Source organism: Motacilla alba, chromosome 9 (genome assembly GCF_015832195.1).
Source record: "Motacilla alba alba isolate MOTALB_02 chromosome 9, Motacilla_alba_V1.0_pri, whole genome shotgun sequence".
Taxonomy (NCBI): Eukaryota; Metazoa; Chordata; class Aves; order Passeriformes; family Motacillidae; genus Motacilla; species Motacilla alba.
Window position 1 is genome coordinate 10,278,997 of NC_052024.1, and position 15,662 is coordinate 10,294,658.

Here is a 15,662-nt window from a genome sequence, read left to right on the forward strand (position 1 = left end):
TTCCTACTGAAAAGGGGAGAACTTTTATAAGTAAAATATTCATCTCAAGACTAACATGCAAGACTGCCTTCCACCTACTGTTACATATGTCCATCATACACAGAATATTTAACAAGGCTCACGTTTCAAGCTGTGTGGGTATAGAATGTATGAACAGATATATGTATGAACAGACACACAGAGAACCTTACAATGTATGAACAGACACACAGAGAAGCTTACAATTAAAATAAAATTCACTGTGAATTCACTGATACAGAAGTCTCAAAACTTCCGAGAACTACATATTTAAAGTTTTCTAAGAGACTGATAAGGGGTTGCCACTGTATCAAAGACTTGTCAATCACATACCATTTATCTGTAAGTTTTAGGAAAATTAAATGAAAGTCATTGGCAAAATCCAACTGCTTTTTCATGTAAAACTGAAGCCATTCCCTACAGAAAAGCTAAGGAGTGGAACCAGCTGCAGAGGGTTTTGTTTTGGGGAGGTTTTTTGTTGTGTTTTTGGTTATTTCTTTTTTTAAAAAGAACAAAACAAAACATTCAGCTGTTCTTCGGAGCCTTTGAGTTTAAACATGAAAGAAATTACTCTCTGCCTTTCTCCATCCCCCTGGGCTAGAACCCCCATGCACATCTAAGCAATTCTCATGTAATCTATGCTCACTAGCGCGGAGTGTTGCTCTCCCCATGGCACAACCACCATTCACTCACAGCTCCACAGAAGACTTGGTAAGAACAGAAGATATTTAGACTTCAGAGCTTGAAAACCAAACAAATTTACTCTCTACAGAGTAACAGTTTCTCTTTCTTAAGGTAGTTAGAAAAATGGTGCAGATCACCTTGGCATAGCCATGGTGATGTTATGTAGTGGCGTTGAGGCGTAATGACCTAAATGCTTTTTCCACACTCCTAATAACGCACAGACACTCAGACCCTTTCCACTCCTCCCTAGAAGCACAAGAGGGAAATAAATCCTTCACATGTTTTCCTGGCTGACACTGAAGGAACTCATCAACCCACAGCGGGATGCAGTGAGATCCAAAACTGGACTCTTTGTAGTTGAACAGGAACAACTTTAGCCAACTGGAAATTACTCCTGATGGAAACTTTGTGATTTTTCTTTTCCAGCAGATTAATTGAAGTAAAAGTTTAACTTGATATTTCATTCCAGTATCTACTGGCAACTGATAATCAGTGATAACTGCTATGCTAGCAATTCACGATTGAAAGCATTTCTCCTTCTTGCAAATGGCATCACACATTTGGAATTGATAATGCAGAGAGATTTGGCTTGAATTCCAAATTATCTAAGGATCCAAACTCATGATACTGATTATTTTTCAAATCTCATGTTTTCAAAGACAAACTGCAGTTCACATTCCCTCATATTCTCTTGCATGTTTGAACTATTAGAAAATAGCTGGTTCATGTTTCAAAGGGTCTGATTTTCTAATAAAAGGACTAGAATTTTCTCCTTTATATTTTATTTTTGTCATGCAAAATTCTCAGCTAATCCGCAGCCTCCAATCCCTTAGGAATTATCACAGATGCCACAGTGTCAAATATCTCTGGGAGAATTCCCCAACCCACTGTAAATCAATCCACCTGTAAAACAGAATGTAGACGGTCCTGTATAAGAAAATAAAAATTAAAAGACAACAGCAAAACCCCAACAAGGGTATTCTTCACTCAAACCATACTGGCAGTAGGGAGACAGCATATTTTCATCAGGTCCCGGCACATTAGGGAAAAGACAATTAAAAACCAAATTATCATAGAATCATAGAATTGTTTAGGTTGGAAAAGGTCTTTTGGACTATCAAGCCCAAATGCTAACCCAGCACTGCCAAGCCCACCACTAAACCATGTCCTTAAGCCCCACATCTACACGGCTTTTAAATACCTCCAGGGATGGTGACTCCACCACTTCCCTGGGCAGCCTGTTCCAGTGCTTGACAACCGTTCTGGAAGAAACTTTCCCTAATATTCAATCTAAACATTCCCTGGCACACCACTGCTGGCAACATTTCTGTGTAGTTGTGCTCTGGCCTGGACTGGAGGGTGAGAAGGGAAGACTGTCAGCCAGAAAGATCACACCCACCCCATGACAGGAAGACATCCCACTCTCCTAATTATTTGCTCCAGAAATGGAAATCCCAAACTCAAACCACCCACTGCAGTTCTCCATAGGGCTGGCAGGAAGCATCTCAGCTCCTGTGTGAGGTGGGCTGGGAATCTTCTGCCCCTTCCACACTCCAGCAGCTCTTGGCTAAGAGCTGGGGCTCACACATGAACCCCTCTGCTGTCAGCAGGGACATGTGGGTGAGAGAATGGAATGAGAGATTCCACACAGCCATTCATAGCAGCTTTGGTGGCAGAGCATCCTAACAAATCAGGAAACTAACATATGAATACAGAAAGAGCAAAAGAAAATAATTTGTTAAAAGTTGAAGGAAATTTTGCCTAATTCTGCCTTTGATCAAAAAGGCAACTATATACACAGCAGGACCCAGATTTTTTTTTCACGAGCATACAGCCCATACATGACTCCCCACTTCCAAGTACACATTGTGGGAAGAAAAAGAGAAATCATTTTTTAGATCTGTATTTGGAAACACTGGGTCATCCAAAGATTCAGAGAAAAACTGGAAGCTGCCAGCCTCCAGTTTTGGCAGGTGGTGTATTCCCCATCCTGCCATCAAATGCCCTACCTGAACCACACTGTGATTTCTGTAAGCAAGGCAATACTGCTCCCACTCAGCAGAGCTCATTTCAACTGGTCAGGTTGGAAGGGGTGGTATCTCTGCTACCTCCTGGTATCTCTGCTACCTAAGCAACAATTATAAATTGTGTCCCCACTCCACAAAGTAAAAAAAAAACAACCAAAAAACCAAACCCAAACCAACCAAACAAAAAACCCAAAACAACCCAAAATAATCAAAACCAACCAACCAACAAAAAACACAAAAAAACCCAAGAGCCAACCAACCAAGATACCTCCCCAAAACCAAACCAAAACCTCACAGCAATAATTGACCTAAATACTGAAATTAAAATAATATTAAAATGTTAACAGCAATTCTCATGCAGACTCATGCAATAATTAATTGGAAATAAATTAACATTTTCATTCCACTAAATGAAATAAACACAGAACCCACACACACAAAACCACAGAGTTTACATTGGAAAGACAGCTTAAAACCAACAAGGTTTAACTCAAAACTTTTTTTTTTTATTAAAGTATGAATGCATTTATGCTGGAGAACAGTTTACATACATTGTAAAGCAACAAGCATATTTTCAAGAGGCGCGGGCCCTCCTCAATACATCTCCATGCTCAATCTACATGCTTTACCACTGGACTCGCACATACACTCTCACATACAAACACAGAGACACAAAACACAGACACAGAGCTATCTGCTTGGATTAGCTTTCTTTTAAGGCTTCTGTAAGGTGCCCTAGTGCCCCTAACATTACCATAATTACAAACAAAATTGTACAAAGGAGCAGCATTACTTGCAAACTATTGATCTGCTCTCAGCCTTAAAAAATATCAAGTGAAACAAGTTTTTCCTTTATTTGAGTTTTATTAAACATCTGCATTTAAGAAAGGCATGACTGTATATCTGTGAACAAGGAAAGATAACGGGAATCTTAACATGAGGTTCTCAACCAGAACAGATGTTCAAACCTGACTCCTAAGGGACCATTTCCTTTGATCTTTACAGTGAGGCAGCCCTGTGTGGTGAGACACTGCCAGCTCCACCCCACCAGGGTCGCTTGACCAGCAATGCGGAAAGGGGAACACAGAGCTGTGCCCACCGTGCTCGGATCTCGTCACACCTGAGGTTGATGAGAAGTCACAGTTCTAACACTGACACACCCAAGCGTCCCTCAACTCTTCCCAGTGGGCCCCCTCCTGTGGAGCACATCAGGGTAGGATAATGCACAGACAGCAGTGCTGACTTGCTGAGCCCCCAGCCACCAGGGAGTATTTTTGCCCACCCGTTTTTGGTATCCTGCAGCACATAGTCTGAAACTGCAACTACTGGTGTTGGGTGAAAGATGTGGCAGCCAGTATATTAAGAAAATAGGTACAATGAATAAAATAAAGGATAGCATATGATATAATGTGTACATACAAGCATCTTTCATTTTTTATCTGTGAAATGTGAATTAACTGCAGAATGCCAGGCCATTAGTCTAAAAGGCTGTGTATGGCTGTCTTAGCCTACGTATGGTCAAAGGATCTGTGTGATGTATCACGGGGAAAGATTCTTCGGGAACCATTAGGACTTTCCAGGCCTATTTGCTCTTGTGCATCAGCATCAGCCTGCAGCTAGGAATGCCAGAGAAGCAACTAATAAAATTGCCTGACCAGCCTCGTAAGACAAACAGGAATGACTGTACTTCATGGTATGCACCTGAACTACAGAGACAAGAAAGGGACAGTGATGGGAGGGTAACAGAGGTGGGGGAGGGAGATCTTTTTCTCACTTTTACAGCAGCAGATTTCAATGCAACGCAATTACTTTAATGATGCATATCTGTAGGTACCAAATTGCTCTTCTGATTTAAAAAGCTGGTCAGACAAGTGTTTGGCAGTCCTTTCATTACCCAGTTGCAATTGTTGCTTATTCATCTATCAGCTCTCATTCCCTAAGCCATTTCTGCCTTTGCTGAACTGTGAATGAGTTCAGTCAGCCATCGTCAGATTCAAATTCATGAGACACTTCCTCCGACGAGCTGTTCCTGTGGATCCGGCCATCGCTTTTCATGCTGTGAAAAGTCTTCTTAAAGGCCTCCATCATGGCATGGGCCAGCTTCTTGGCCTCCAGCTTGCTCTCACACTCCACAGCGTGGCAGTCCATCTGGTAGGACAGGTCATCGTTGATCTCCCGATAGACCCAAGCGAAGATGTTTGGGCTGACGTTGTGGTCAGCAGTGCAGTAGGCTATACGTGCTACCTGAAAGGTATCCATGTGCACTGTCGCCTCACCTTTGAGGTCCAGATGATGCAGCCAGACTTGGAAAGGGCGAATTTCCAGAAGGGCATTAGCTGGGTAAACATCCTCCCTGGTGAGTGTGTGCTTCTTCCACAATTCAATGACTGGTTTTTCTGTGCAGCCTGACAAAAATTGCATCCCTGTTGTGGAAACCTTACCCAAATACGTAACCTGCAAAGAAGAACAAAGATAGGTGAAAACAGAGAGCAGACTCTGGTGGTACTTTCTGCCGTCCCAGGGAGTTTCACTGGGGAAATAAAAGCACACACCTCCCCTCACAAACTCCCCGATTTCAGCATCATTTTCAATAAAACAGTTTTCAAACTGCTTCCCAAATATTTGCTTTTGCAAATGCTGACTTCACCATTCAAACTGAGTTTCAAAGCATTCCACTTTCTTCCCCTCCCCTAGAAAGCCCAGCTTTAGAGTCCCTGACTACCCCTAAGCTCATCTTAGCAAGTGCAAGTGCCATTGGAGCAGGTCCCAGGTAGTTGCGATGCAAACCACGTCTTTTTTTTCCTTCCTACTTTATTCAGACGATTTATCTGTATCATATTTCAAACATTAGTATTAGGGAGATGGAGACATTCTCAGTTTGATAATGCAAGGCTGCAGGGGGTCAGAAAAGCATGATCGCAGTAGAGGATTTTAAACTGTTTGAATGTTTCTTTTCCAAAATGATCCTGTTTTTCCACCACTTCAGCTACTTCTACTTAAGTATTAAGCCAGGAACAGCTCAAAGCTGTTCAAAACTTTATCTTTGAGCAGGGCTGAGATATTTATTGCATCAATTTAAGAAAATATGCTGTTAAAAAATCTAGTAATAAATCTACCTAAGTTTAATCACATCATCTCTCTGCTTTCCTGTCTAGTCCTTTTGAGTAAGTACCCTGTTAGGCAATCAGCACAGGAAAGCAGGGTGGTTTTAGTGCCTTTACAGAAATTTGTTCACCAAATATCAAATTCACTAGGAGGTCCACATCAAAATTCTGTATTAAGCCTGTGCAGAAACATTCCCCTAAATCTGTGCAGCTACTAATGAGGCTTCCTTCCACTTACAGCTGAATGGAAGATGATTTTATCTGGGAAAAGGGATTTTCTCTAGGAAAGACAGGTCAATGCCACATAAATGCAATTATGTAGATTATTCTTTTTATTGCTGTTGTCAGGATGGTGCATTTAAGAACAACTATATGAAAGCAAAATTGTTCCTCATTTCTCTCTTGCAGCAGTAACTGCTTTAGACAGAATCTTTTACCCCTTGTTTGATGTATTATAATCTCTTCTACATTTTACTCAAGGCATTTGGAGGAAAAAAGTAATCACATGCACTTTTCAAACTAATTTCTTCAAAATTCTGCATTAAACACACACTACAGGTTACTTTTATGTTGTAAATATGTTAAGAAATGTAAAGAGAAAACAAGGAATTTCCACATTTAAGCACATTAGAAAAATCATAACCACAAGAAATACAGGATTTGTAATCCATGCAAACAAAATTTTCCACAAGAAAAATATTTTGCTGCAAGTTTCACACATTTTGTTAAACTCAGAGGCCTAAATTAAGCCATAATTAAGGGAAAAGCTTACAAAACTTTATTGGAAGTTTGTGTGGCTTAATCATGCTTGCCAAAAAAGCAATTTCATTGCACTGACATTTCAAAATGGGAAGTCTTATTCTTTGCCTATAAATATTCATTATTTGCACTGGGAATACGTTGAATCTTATAAAGCTTTGTATTTTTTTTGGAACAGTGGGAAACACAACAACTAGAACAGTTAACAAGGCAAGACCTACCAGAGTTTTGCCTTATTTTATTTTATGAGTGATGAGAGTTGAGTTCCCTAAAGTACTGTAGAAAAACTTAAAAGAAAACCTCAGAGTTCACAGTGCCAACTAAACACATATAAACAGCACATCCAGGACCAAAAAGGAATGTGTCTACAGCATACTGGGGGGTATTTCAACATATATCCAAAGTCAGATTGCTTTGAACGAAGCAAGATCATTGTGCAAATTTGCACATTCAATATATTCTCCAAAGGTTTGCTCAGCACTGCTTCATACTCACGAGCCAGCTAACAAAAGACAAACACTGTAAACTGACATTTGGGGTCAAATTCAAAGCCCACTGCAGCATCAGAAGTCCTTCACTAGCTTCAAAGAGATCTGCACAAAGACTTTAAACCCCGAGGAACAGCAAAATAGCCTCTTGCTCATGCACTTTGTCACTGCCCAAATACAGCTTTGAATCCCTGGCTGCAGGAGAGAGCTGCCACCTCAGCAACATTTTGTGCCCCCAGCTGCTGTTTGGAGAAGCTCAGTGTCACCTGGAGACCACAGAAATCAGCACCTCTCATGAGTGCACAAGAGGGGATGCAGGGAATTGTTTCACTGCTGGCTTGTGCTGAAGAGGAAGCTGCTGCCAGCTCGTGAGCTGCCCTGAGCAGCAGCACGAGGATGGGGAAAGGGGAGGAAAGCAAAGGCAGCTCCATCCCAGGCAGTCAGTGTTGCAAATTCACCCCAACACACAGCATCAGCTTCTGAGCATGGGCAACTCCCAAGTGATGCTCAGACACCTTCAGCAGCCAAGGAGCAAAATCAGAGTAAGTTGTCACACAGCAGCATAAATTGAATTTAATGTTCTCCTCTGTTCCTCTGCAGCAGCTAACTGCAACCCCCTGTTGGCCATCAATCTGTGTGTGTGGCCTGCTTAAGAGTGAAGCTACAAAAAATAATGGACTTTCCTAAAATAAAGTAGTTGTATTTTAAGGAAACAAAAGCAGTGAATTACTCTGTAAGCAGTCAGTGTAAAAGCAACTAATAACAAGGATGGAATTCTGGCTTGTTTACCAAAATGGGATGTACTGGTCTGATTTACTGTCCCAGTTCTGTCATGGTATAACTGTGTAGGAACCTTGGAAAGTTGCTTCTTTTAACATCACTTTGAACCTCCATTATATAAATCTCCTTTTTCATTTGAGGACATATCCATAAATATTTATAAGGTGTTCAGACATTACAATAAGGAGCTCATAGGAAAGAACAAACAAAACCTCAACTTTAAAGTTTCTCCTGCACTGTTTCTTATATAGAAACATCTACACCAACTAGTGCTGTTACTTTTTGTTTTTTAAAATGAATGATTTTTTTTTTCCTAGTAGAGATAGAAGCATTTGACAAGAGTAGCATCACTGAAGCTCTTGGTGAAGACAGATGTCTAACATTTTATCACAGCAAGGTCCCCTGCTAAAACACAACAGGGATACAGGGGCTGGGGAGACACCTCCACTCTTTGACCCCCGGAAAGGTACTTCTCCCTGAGCTTGGAGTTACAAGGTTATTCCACAAGCACTACTCTCTGCATTTTGGCTCCTGCCTTGACACATCTCACAGCATACCCACCTTGGTTTAAATGTTCAGAAACCCCTGACCACACCATTACTGTGAAGCTAGTAGAGTACAACCATCTTCCTTTTCTATTTCCAAGTCTGCCAACCAAAGGTCAAAGAACAAATAATTCCTTTCATTATCAGCTGGGGAAAAAAAAGCTATTTTGAGGCAAAAATTCCCACTGGTAGTCTTTCCCATTAAAATCATTGATATTTCATCAGTGTGAAGCCAGCAGGTATAAAAAAGACCTCCAAAACCCCCATAATTTCATCTTTAATAATCATAAGAAAGAGATGTGAAGGGCACAGAAAGACATTAGTAGTAGCAGCAGTAGTGATGTTGTTACAGTTATCATTGCACGTACAGAAACACACTGAAGTGCCTGAATAGCATCAACTCCACAGCTTTACTGACCAGAGAGTGATCATTGACAATGAAAGACAAAGCCACAGTGCAGGCTGAAAGCCACATTTGTGATAATACAGCTCTAACCACCAGCAAAAGTTCACCAGGACCGAATAATCCTTTTTCTTCCTCTGAAACTCTGGAACTCACTTGGCAGCAAACATCAGGAAAATTACTAATTTGTGCAAGTGTGGCATGTTCTATAGCAAGTGTCATCTATACACAATGAGGCCAGGACCTTTATTCCATCCCCTCTAGGGTTATTAAGCTCTGGAACAAGCTGCCCAGGGAAGTGGTGGAGTCACCATCCCTGGAAGTTTCCAAGAAACAACTGGTCATGGCACAAAATGCCATTGTTCAGTTGACAGGGTGGTGTTTGGTCAAAGGTTGCATTTGATGATCTTGGAAGTCTTTTCCAATCTTAATGATTCCATGATTCTACGATTCTAGCCTCAGTGCAAGGCAGAGTAGCTACAGGTTGGTTGTAACAAGTAAATTATGATCAAGCTGTTGCAGCCTTTATTTGTTTTGTACACTGTATTTTAAGTGAGAAAAGGAATGCAATGCAGTGGCTCAATGCCACTGGGTTTACCTTAAGCAGTGAAGGCTTTTCCTGTCATATCTTTTACCAGGGATAAGAGTATATTTCTTTGTGGCCCTTTTAGCCCTTAGTGTGTTCCATCTGTTCCACAAATTTCTGGAAGATACATAGACCTCACAAAAAATTTCTTGTGAATGTTAAAAATGATCCACATTCTTTCCAGCCTTTCTCTGTCAAATTTCATCCTCTGGCAAGCCACTGTCACCAAGCATGACATAAAATACTCTTGAGACTTCAGCACCTCTAAGCTTGCAAGCATCCAAACCTTTTGTAAAAGCCAAGATGTTCTGAAGAGCTCCTTATTTCACCCTAGAGATTCGCCAACACCAGTGTCAGTATCTGCCAAAACTGTCCTCAACTGAAAAATGCTGTGCCTTTGCCCTTTTGTAATGCGGCTACACCCATGTGAAACATAGAGATGTCTCACGTCAAAGGACATGAAGAATAATTGATGTCATTTTTCATGCACTCTCCTGGAAAGACAGAAACATCTCAGTATTTTGACATTGTTGTTTTCAGCTCCTTCAATCCAATAACATATGGTGAAAATGTCTTTTAATAACTATGTTTAAGAGCTTACCAACTTTGGAAAGACCAGTAGAGCAGCAGCCATAGACATTTACACTTCTGGCCCACTATGATGTGTCAGAATTAATAAGGGGTTTTTCCTTTTCATACTCTTTTATCATTGATCTCACATTTTTCACTTGCAATTCATGGCAGATAAAGAGCAGCTCAGCTCCTGCATGTGTCGCTCTGACCTCAGATCTGACTCCCCAATGGATCCATACAGCTCCTATCTCACAAGCCTTACTTAGGCACCTGAAGTTAGGCAGTCAAATGACTTTTTGTCCTTCTGTTCCCTATCCCCAGCCCACAGACTATCAGTGCTCCAAGACAGCAGATCCAAGCTATAAAGACCCGTAATTACTGCATTACAGGAGGACAGATGCTCTCTTGGCACAGGAGCTTGGCACAGGAACACATACCTCACAGGACTCTCAGCTCTCTCATTATTGAAGACCATGATCAAAAGACTATATGTAAAATTAACTCCTTGTTTATTTATTTAATATAAGTATTTCTTCCATACCAGATAAGGAGGGTCTTTGTCAGCAAACATCAACACAGAAGATGAAGAAAAAATTTAAAATAGAGCACTGGCCTTGAGCTAGCAGGTATTTATTATGCATATTTGCAGTCACTAGAGGATGCCCTAGAGGATCTTGAATCTTGTGCAAATCTTAATAGTAGATGACTGTCTCTTTTGTTTATCAGTGTTTTAAAATAAACATTCCCTTAGCCTCAAATTTGGTCTAGTTGCTACTGATTATGTTTGATCAAGACAGTTTGCCTCACTTAAATGTGAGGCAAGCAGAGGTAATGAGACGTTTTCTTCCTGAAAACAGAACTCCTCCTGTGGCACCTTCAGGATCCGTGGCAATGAAGAAAGTGACTGTAAGGGTCTGTGTTAAGATGCACAGGTACAAACCCTCCAGTCAGCAAGTAAACCATCACAGAATCATGGAAACATCAGGGTTGGAAGAGACCTTTAAGATCACACAGTCTGACAATCCACTTAGCACCACCACTGCAACCCGTACACCACTGAACCACATCACCCAGCACCAGATCCAGACACCCCTTAAACACCTCCAGGGATGGCGACTCCACCACCTCCCTGGAAAACCTGTTCCAATGGCTGAAGTTCATCCCAGCCAAGCCAAGAACCACCAGCCTAAAGATCAGGTAAACTTGCAGAAGTTTTAAAGAAGAATGCAGAGGAGATTGGAAGAACAGCAGCCAAAAGCAGGTTTAGAAGGACATATGCATGTCTTGTTTAAAATTGCTGCAAGAACACATACATAGAGATGCTCCCTGGGTTTGCAGCACAAAAGCAGATGCAGGATGAGAAAGTTCAGGCTCCACCTAGACTCTAGGCACATATTGTCAAGGCCAGGACACAGCAAGCTTCATCTCCACATCATTACAAGATCTGGAAACCTCTGCAAGAAGTTGCTACTCAGAAAACCTGTGCTCAACTTCACTGCAATGACAGTGTGCCCAAAGCCCCCAGTGGCACCTCCAAGCTGAGTGGCTGGGGAGAATCAGGGCTCACCAAAGAGTCACAGATTTGACGGCTGAAACTAGTTTTTCTTTTATCCTCAGTGGAGCTGGGATACAAGTGGGACAGGCCTGCAGCATGCTGCCCAACAGCTTGGAAAGTCCTGGCACAGCTTTCATGTCAATAAAAGCAGATTTAGCTGTAGAATCATTTTCAACATCTTTAATTAACACATCCAGCTCCAGGCACAGCAGGAGCGCTCTGTGCTGGACAGGGTACCCGTCTCACCACACCAACTCAGCTCTCCTCAGCCTAAAGCACAGTGACTCAGCCTCAGGCTGGCAGCTTGGGATTTAGAGCCAAAAGCTGCTTTTTGGCTCTGAAGGAAAAACAAAAATATCCCAGACATTCCACTGGATCACTGAGCAAATACCACGAACTGCATTCAAGAAACGTTTGCTTAGGACCCAAAAAATAACTCAGTCAAGTAAAAAGGCTGCACAGTTTCCCTCTGCCTGTCACTGCTTCCTCACCCACACTGCCTGTGTCCAGCCAAAGCCTTGCAGCACGAACACAAGGGTCTTTGTGGGAACGGCAGGGCTCCTCAGCACAAAGAAATACACAGTAAATGCAGTAAAGTGGCTTACAGAAATATGTAAAGAACTGTTTTATTTTTGAGACAAAATTCAGAGGAAGAACAGACAGAGCTAGGCAACTATTTAGTGGAAAATAACCATCAACTCTGAGGGCTGCCCACTGGATTAGGAGAGAAAAAAAACCCAAAACAATCAGTAGTTATTGCCTGATTTATTCCAAGGAATCAAAGGATAGCTCCAGAACAAGCTGGAAGCACCAGCATCTCTTCAGCAGTTAAGTCAACAGCATTCGACTCCTTTTGTGGGACCAAGGCTGAACTTAAGTCTTACAGCCACACTACCATTCCCCTTTGAAAACAAAGATAATAAACAAGCCCAGCAAGAAATGCATTTGCCTCTTTACATCTTCAGAACTCCTAAGGAAAAACAGCTGCTGGGCAGCAGCTGCTCCAGTTGTCCATCTGTCCCCACAGCCATGCTCCCAGCAGCCCTTTGCAGGTGCTTGTATTTTCCCACGAGTTTCTCAGCTGTGACCATGCGGCAGATCCTGCCTTAGCTGCCCCCCAGGAAGGGGCCACCACACAAGTAAGGCATAAAGTGATAGCACAGAAGAGTCACTTTGGATATGGTTCCCCGACTAAATGTCTTTGAAGGACAGAACAGCTCTCATTTTCAGTCCATCATTGCTCTTTCAGGTTTTACAGCCCCCATGCTTCTCAGTAGCTGTAGCAAGCAAAGGAGAAGGAAGAGCTGGGGCACTGTGAAAATACCTTTTCTTGGAAAATGCTCTTCCCCAGTAGAAAGAAAAACATAATACCAATTTCAGTGCTGCTGCTTCTGAAGGTGCCTAGGAAAGCCCTTTAACATGGCAGCAGGCAGAACAGGTGAGTTACTGTGATCCAGAGTGGGTGTCCCAACATCCAGTGCAGGGCAGCTTCTCGGGAATGGACTTTTCTGAGGGCAGAGCTCACCCATGAAGAACGACTTACTTCTCAAACACTATGCAGGACAAACACCCCAGGAACTGCAGATGATTGGCATCAAAGTGCAGGGCACATCTCTGAGATCCTGTCCCAGCTCTGAGTAAGACACCCAAAAGCACACAGACATCTCAGAGCCCCTCTTCATAGCCAAATAAACGTCTAATCTGAGCTCTGCCAGGCCTCCCACTGATGGCAGTTGGGGAGGGGAGCAGAAGACAAAAACCCCTGCAGAATGCTCACAGGAGTGGAACCCTCCTTACCCTGTGAGATCAGCCCCATCACCAACACTACCCCACACTGCTCAAGGAGGACATGGGAAAACACATCAGAATTTGGCAAGTTTAAGATTTAGTAAATAAATGTACTGGAAGAGGAAAAAAAAAATGTACCCTTGATGGCTTAATTTATAAGCTCTGAGAGGAAAGAAAGCCAACAAGAAAAAGCCCACTGAGTACACAGGCCAAACAGCCAGTGTGGGGTAAATAAAGCAGTGAGCCAAACTCTCCTTCTGGAAGACAATCCTGAGAAACACAACCATCCAAGCTTTTCACCTTTCATCACATCAGGCTGCTGCTCAGCAAGTCTCTTTATAAACTACCCCAGGTGTTAAAGTACTGCTTTCAGTTAGACCTAAGAGCATCTAACTTATATCCCAGTGACCAGGAGTCTCTGCCTCCTTGGCAAAATAGTTAACCAAGCCCAAACACAACCTCAGCAAGAGCCAGTTCTGCTCCCTGAAGCCTCCCGTTAGCAATCAAAGGATCGCCTCTTGCATTTCATTCTCCACTGGACAGGAAGCTCTTTTTGTGGTTTGGCTTGCAGGAATGAATCTGAAATGAAATCAAGTGGAACTGGCAAACTGCAGTGAGCTTGCAGTCAGAGACTCTTCGGTCCTGGTGTGAGTGGAAGATTTACACTGCACTATTTAAAACTCAAGAAATCAATTTCATTCTAGCAGCAATTTAAAAATGTTGTTGTGCAAGACATAACTGAATGAACAAATACATCCATCACATACAACCTCAGCAGGGCTGCTGGACACCCTATTGTACAAGTCAATGATTACTTTTATTCCCAAATATTTTCTTTATGTTGCTATTTAGATCACTTTCCTCCCTTTGTCTCCTTTCATTGCCTCATGTAACTTCTTCTCTCTGTACTCAGTTACTGCTGGGTTGAAATTAATACTTGTATAAGCCAGTTCATTTCCCACTGCCCTTCAGGAGTCTTCACAGGCAAGGAGAGAGGTGAAGGCAGCCAGGAAGGTGAGAAAACCAACTCATTCTGTAGCCATTATTGTAATTTCTTGAAGTTTCCTTCAGACAAAGTCCTTCCAAAACCTTTCCTCTGCTACCTCAAAACCTTCTCACTGAGCACATCCCTTCTGCCAGGAGAATGTGGCATAAATTGGCATGACCACAATCTCCCTGCAAACAGACACCTACCTTGATGCTTACGTTCAAAGTACACACAAACCTCTTTCACGACACATTCTTTATTCACATGAGGTTGAAACTGAACATGGAAATCTGATTAAGCACCTCAGCATGTTCCAGAAAGCTTTTTAGTCCTGGGCTCCTCACAGCTGTTGTCTCATAGTAGAGGGAAGGAGCCCATGGACACAGAGGAGAGCAGACTGTTCGCTTTTACTTTGTTCCCCTTCCTTTCCAACCCACAGAAAATTCACTTTGGCACCAGTCCTACAAAAACTTTTGTACCTCATGGAGCATGCAAAGAGGGAGTACAAGAACAATTACTGCTTCAGCCACCTTTTCCATTGAGGCATGTGTATTTCACATACTCTCCAAGACTTTGCGCACTGAAGCACTCCCAGACAGCCACGCAGAATGCATGTTTTTCACTATCTTTTATGGGTAAGAGATCAGTCCTCAAGGTTCCCTTCTTTGTGCATTCCCCAGGAGATCCTTGTGTTTCTCCTTTAGTTCTTGCCCTCAAAAGAAGATGCCAAGTAATAAAATTGAACAAAACCTCTGTTACTAAGACATTCGGTTCTGGAGACCAAAAATCTCAACAGCACTTGATTGCTGGCACAACTTGACAACACCTGAAATTAAGACCAAAAGGGAAGGGAGCCAACTTCAGAAACCACTGAAGATGACTACAAATTCGGATTGCATATCAAAGGAAGTGTCAAGTCTACATCACAGGAAGAACAGAAGTGATGCTCATAAAATTATTTTAGTTCTTCCTCCCCCAAGTGCTGTAAGACCATTACCATTCAAAAAAAGAAAAAAATACAAAACAAACCACAGAGACTCCCAGAAATAGCAGTACTTGGTCTTTCTCCTATCATTCACACACTGCAAACGAAGCACATTCCCTGAGGAGTACAGGGGAACACAGAAATATCAACCCCATACAAATGTAATTGTACCCACATCCCGCAAAGTCTCCGATTAAAATACTCTGTCATTACTTTTACATCTCCTTCATGAACCATTATGTGAAATGAGTTCCATGACTTAACAAAACCCTTTGAGATTTTTCCCGCTCTCACAAATTTTAGTATCTCCAGGAAAAGTCTTATTTGAAGGCTGGAGAAGAAGAAATACAGTGCCTACACTGGGATGGAGCGCTTACAC

At 42.2% G+C, this 15,662-nt stretch overlaps 1 protein-coding gene across 2 annotated transcripts in view; it reads right to left on the reverse strand.

Moving 5' to 3' along the window:
* Nucleotides 1–3,213: 3,213 nt before the first annotated feature.
* The window catches only part of PID1 (phosphotyrosine interaction domain containing 1), an 84,043-nt gene continuing 71,594 nt past the window's right edge, over nucleotides 3,214–15,662 (reverse strand). For both annotated transcript variants that reach the window (XM_038145824.1, XM_038145825.1), the window contains exon 3: nucleotides 3,214–5,183. In XM_038145824.1, coding sequence (XP_038001752.1) covers nucleotides 4,707–5,183 — 477 coding nt within the window. In that variant the 3' untranslated portion in view covers nucleotides 3,214–4,706. The remainder of the gene's footprint in view (nucleotides 5,184–15,662) is intronic.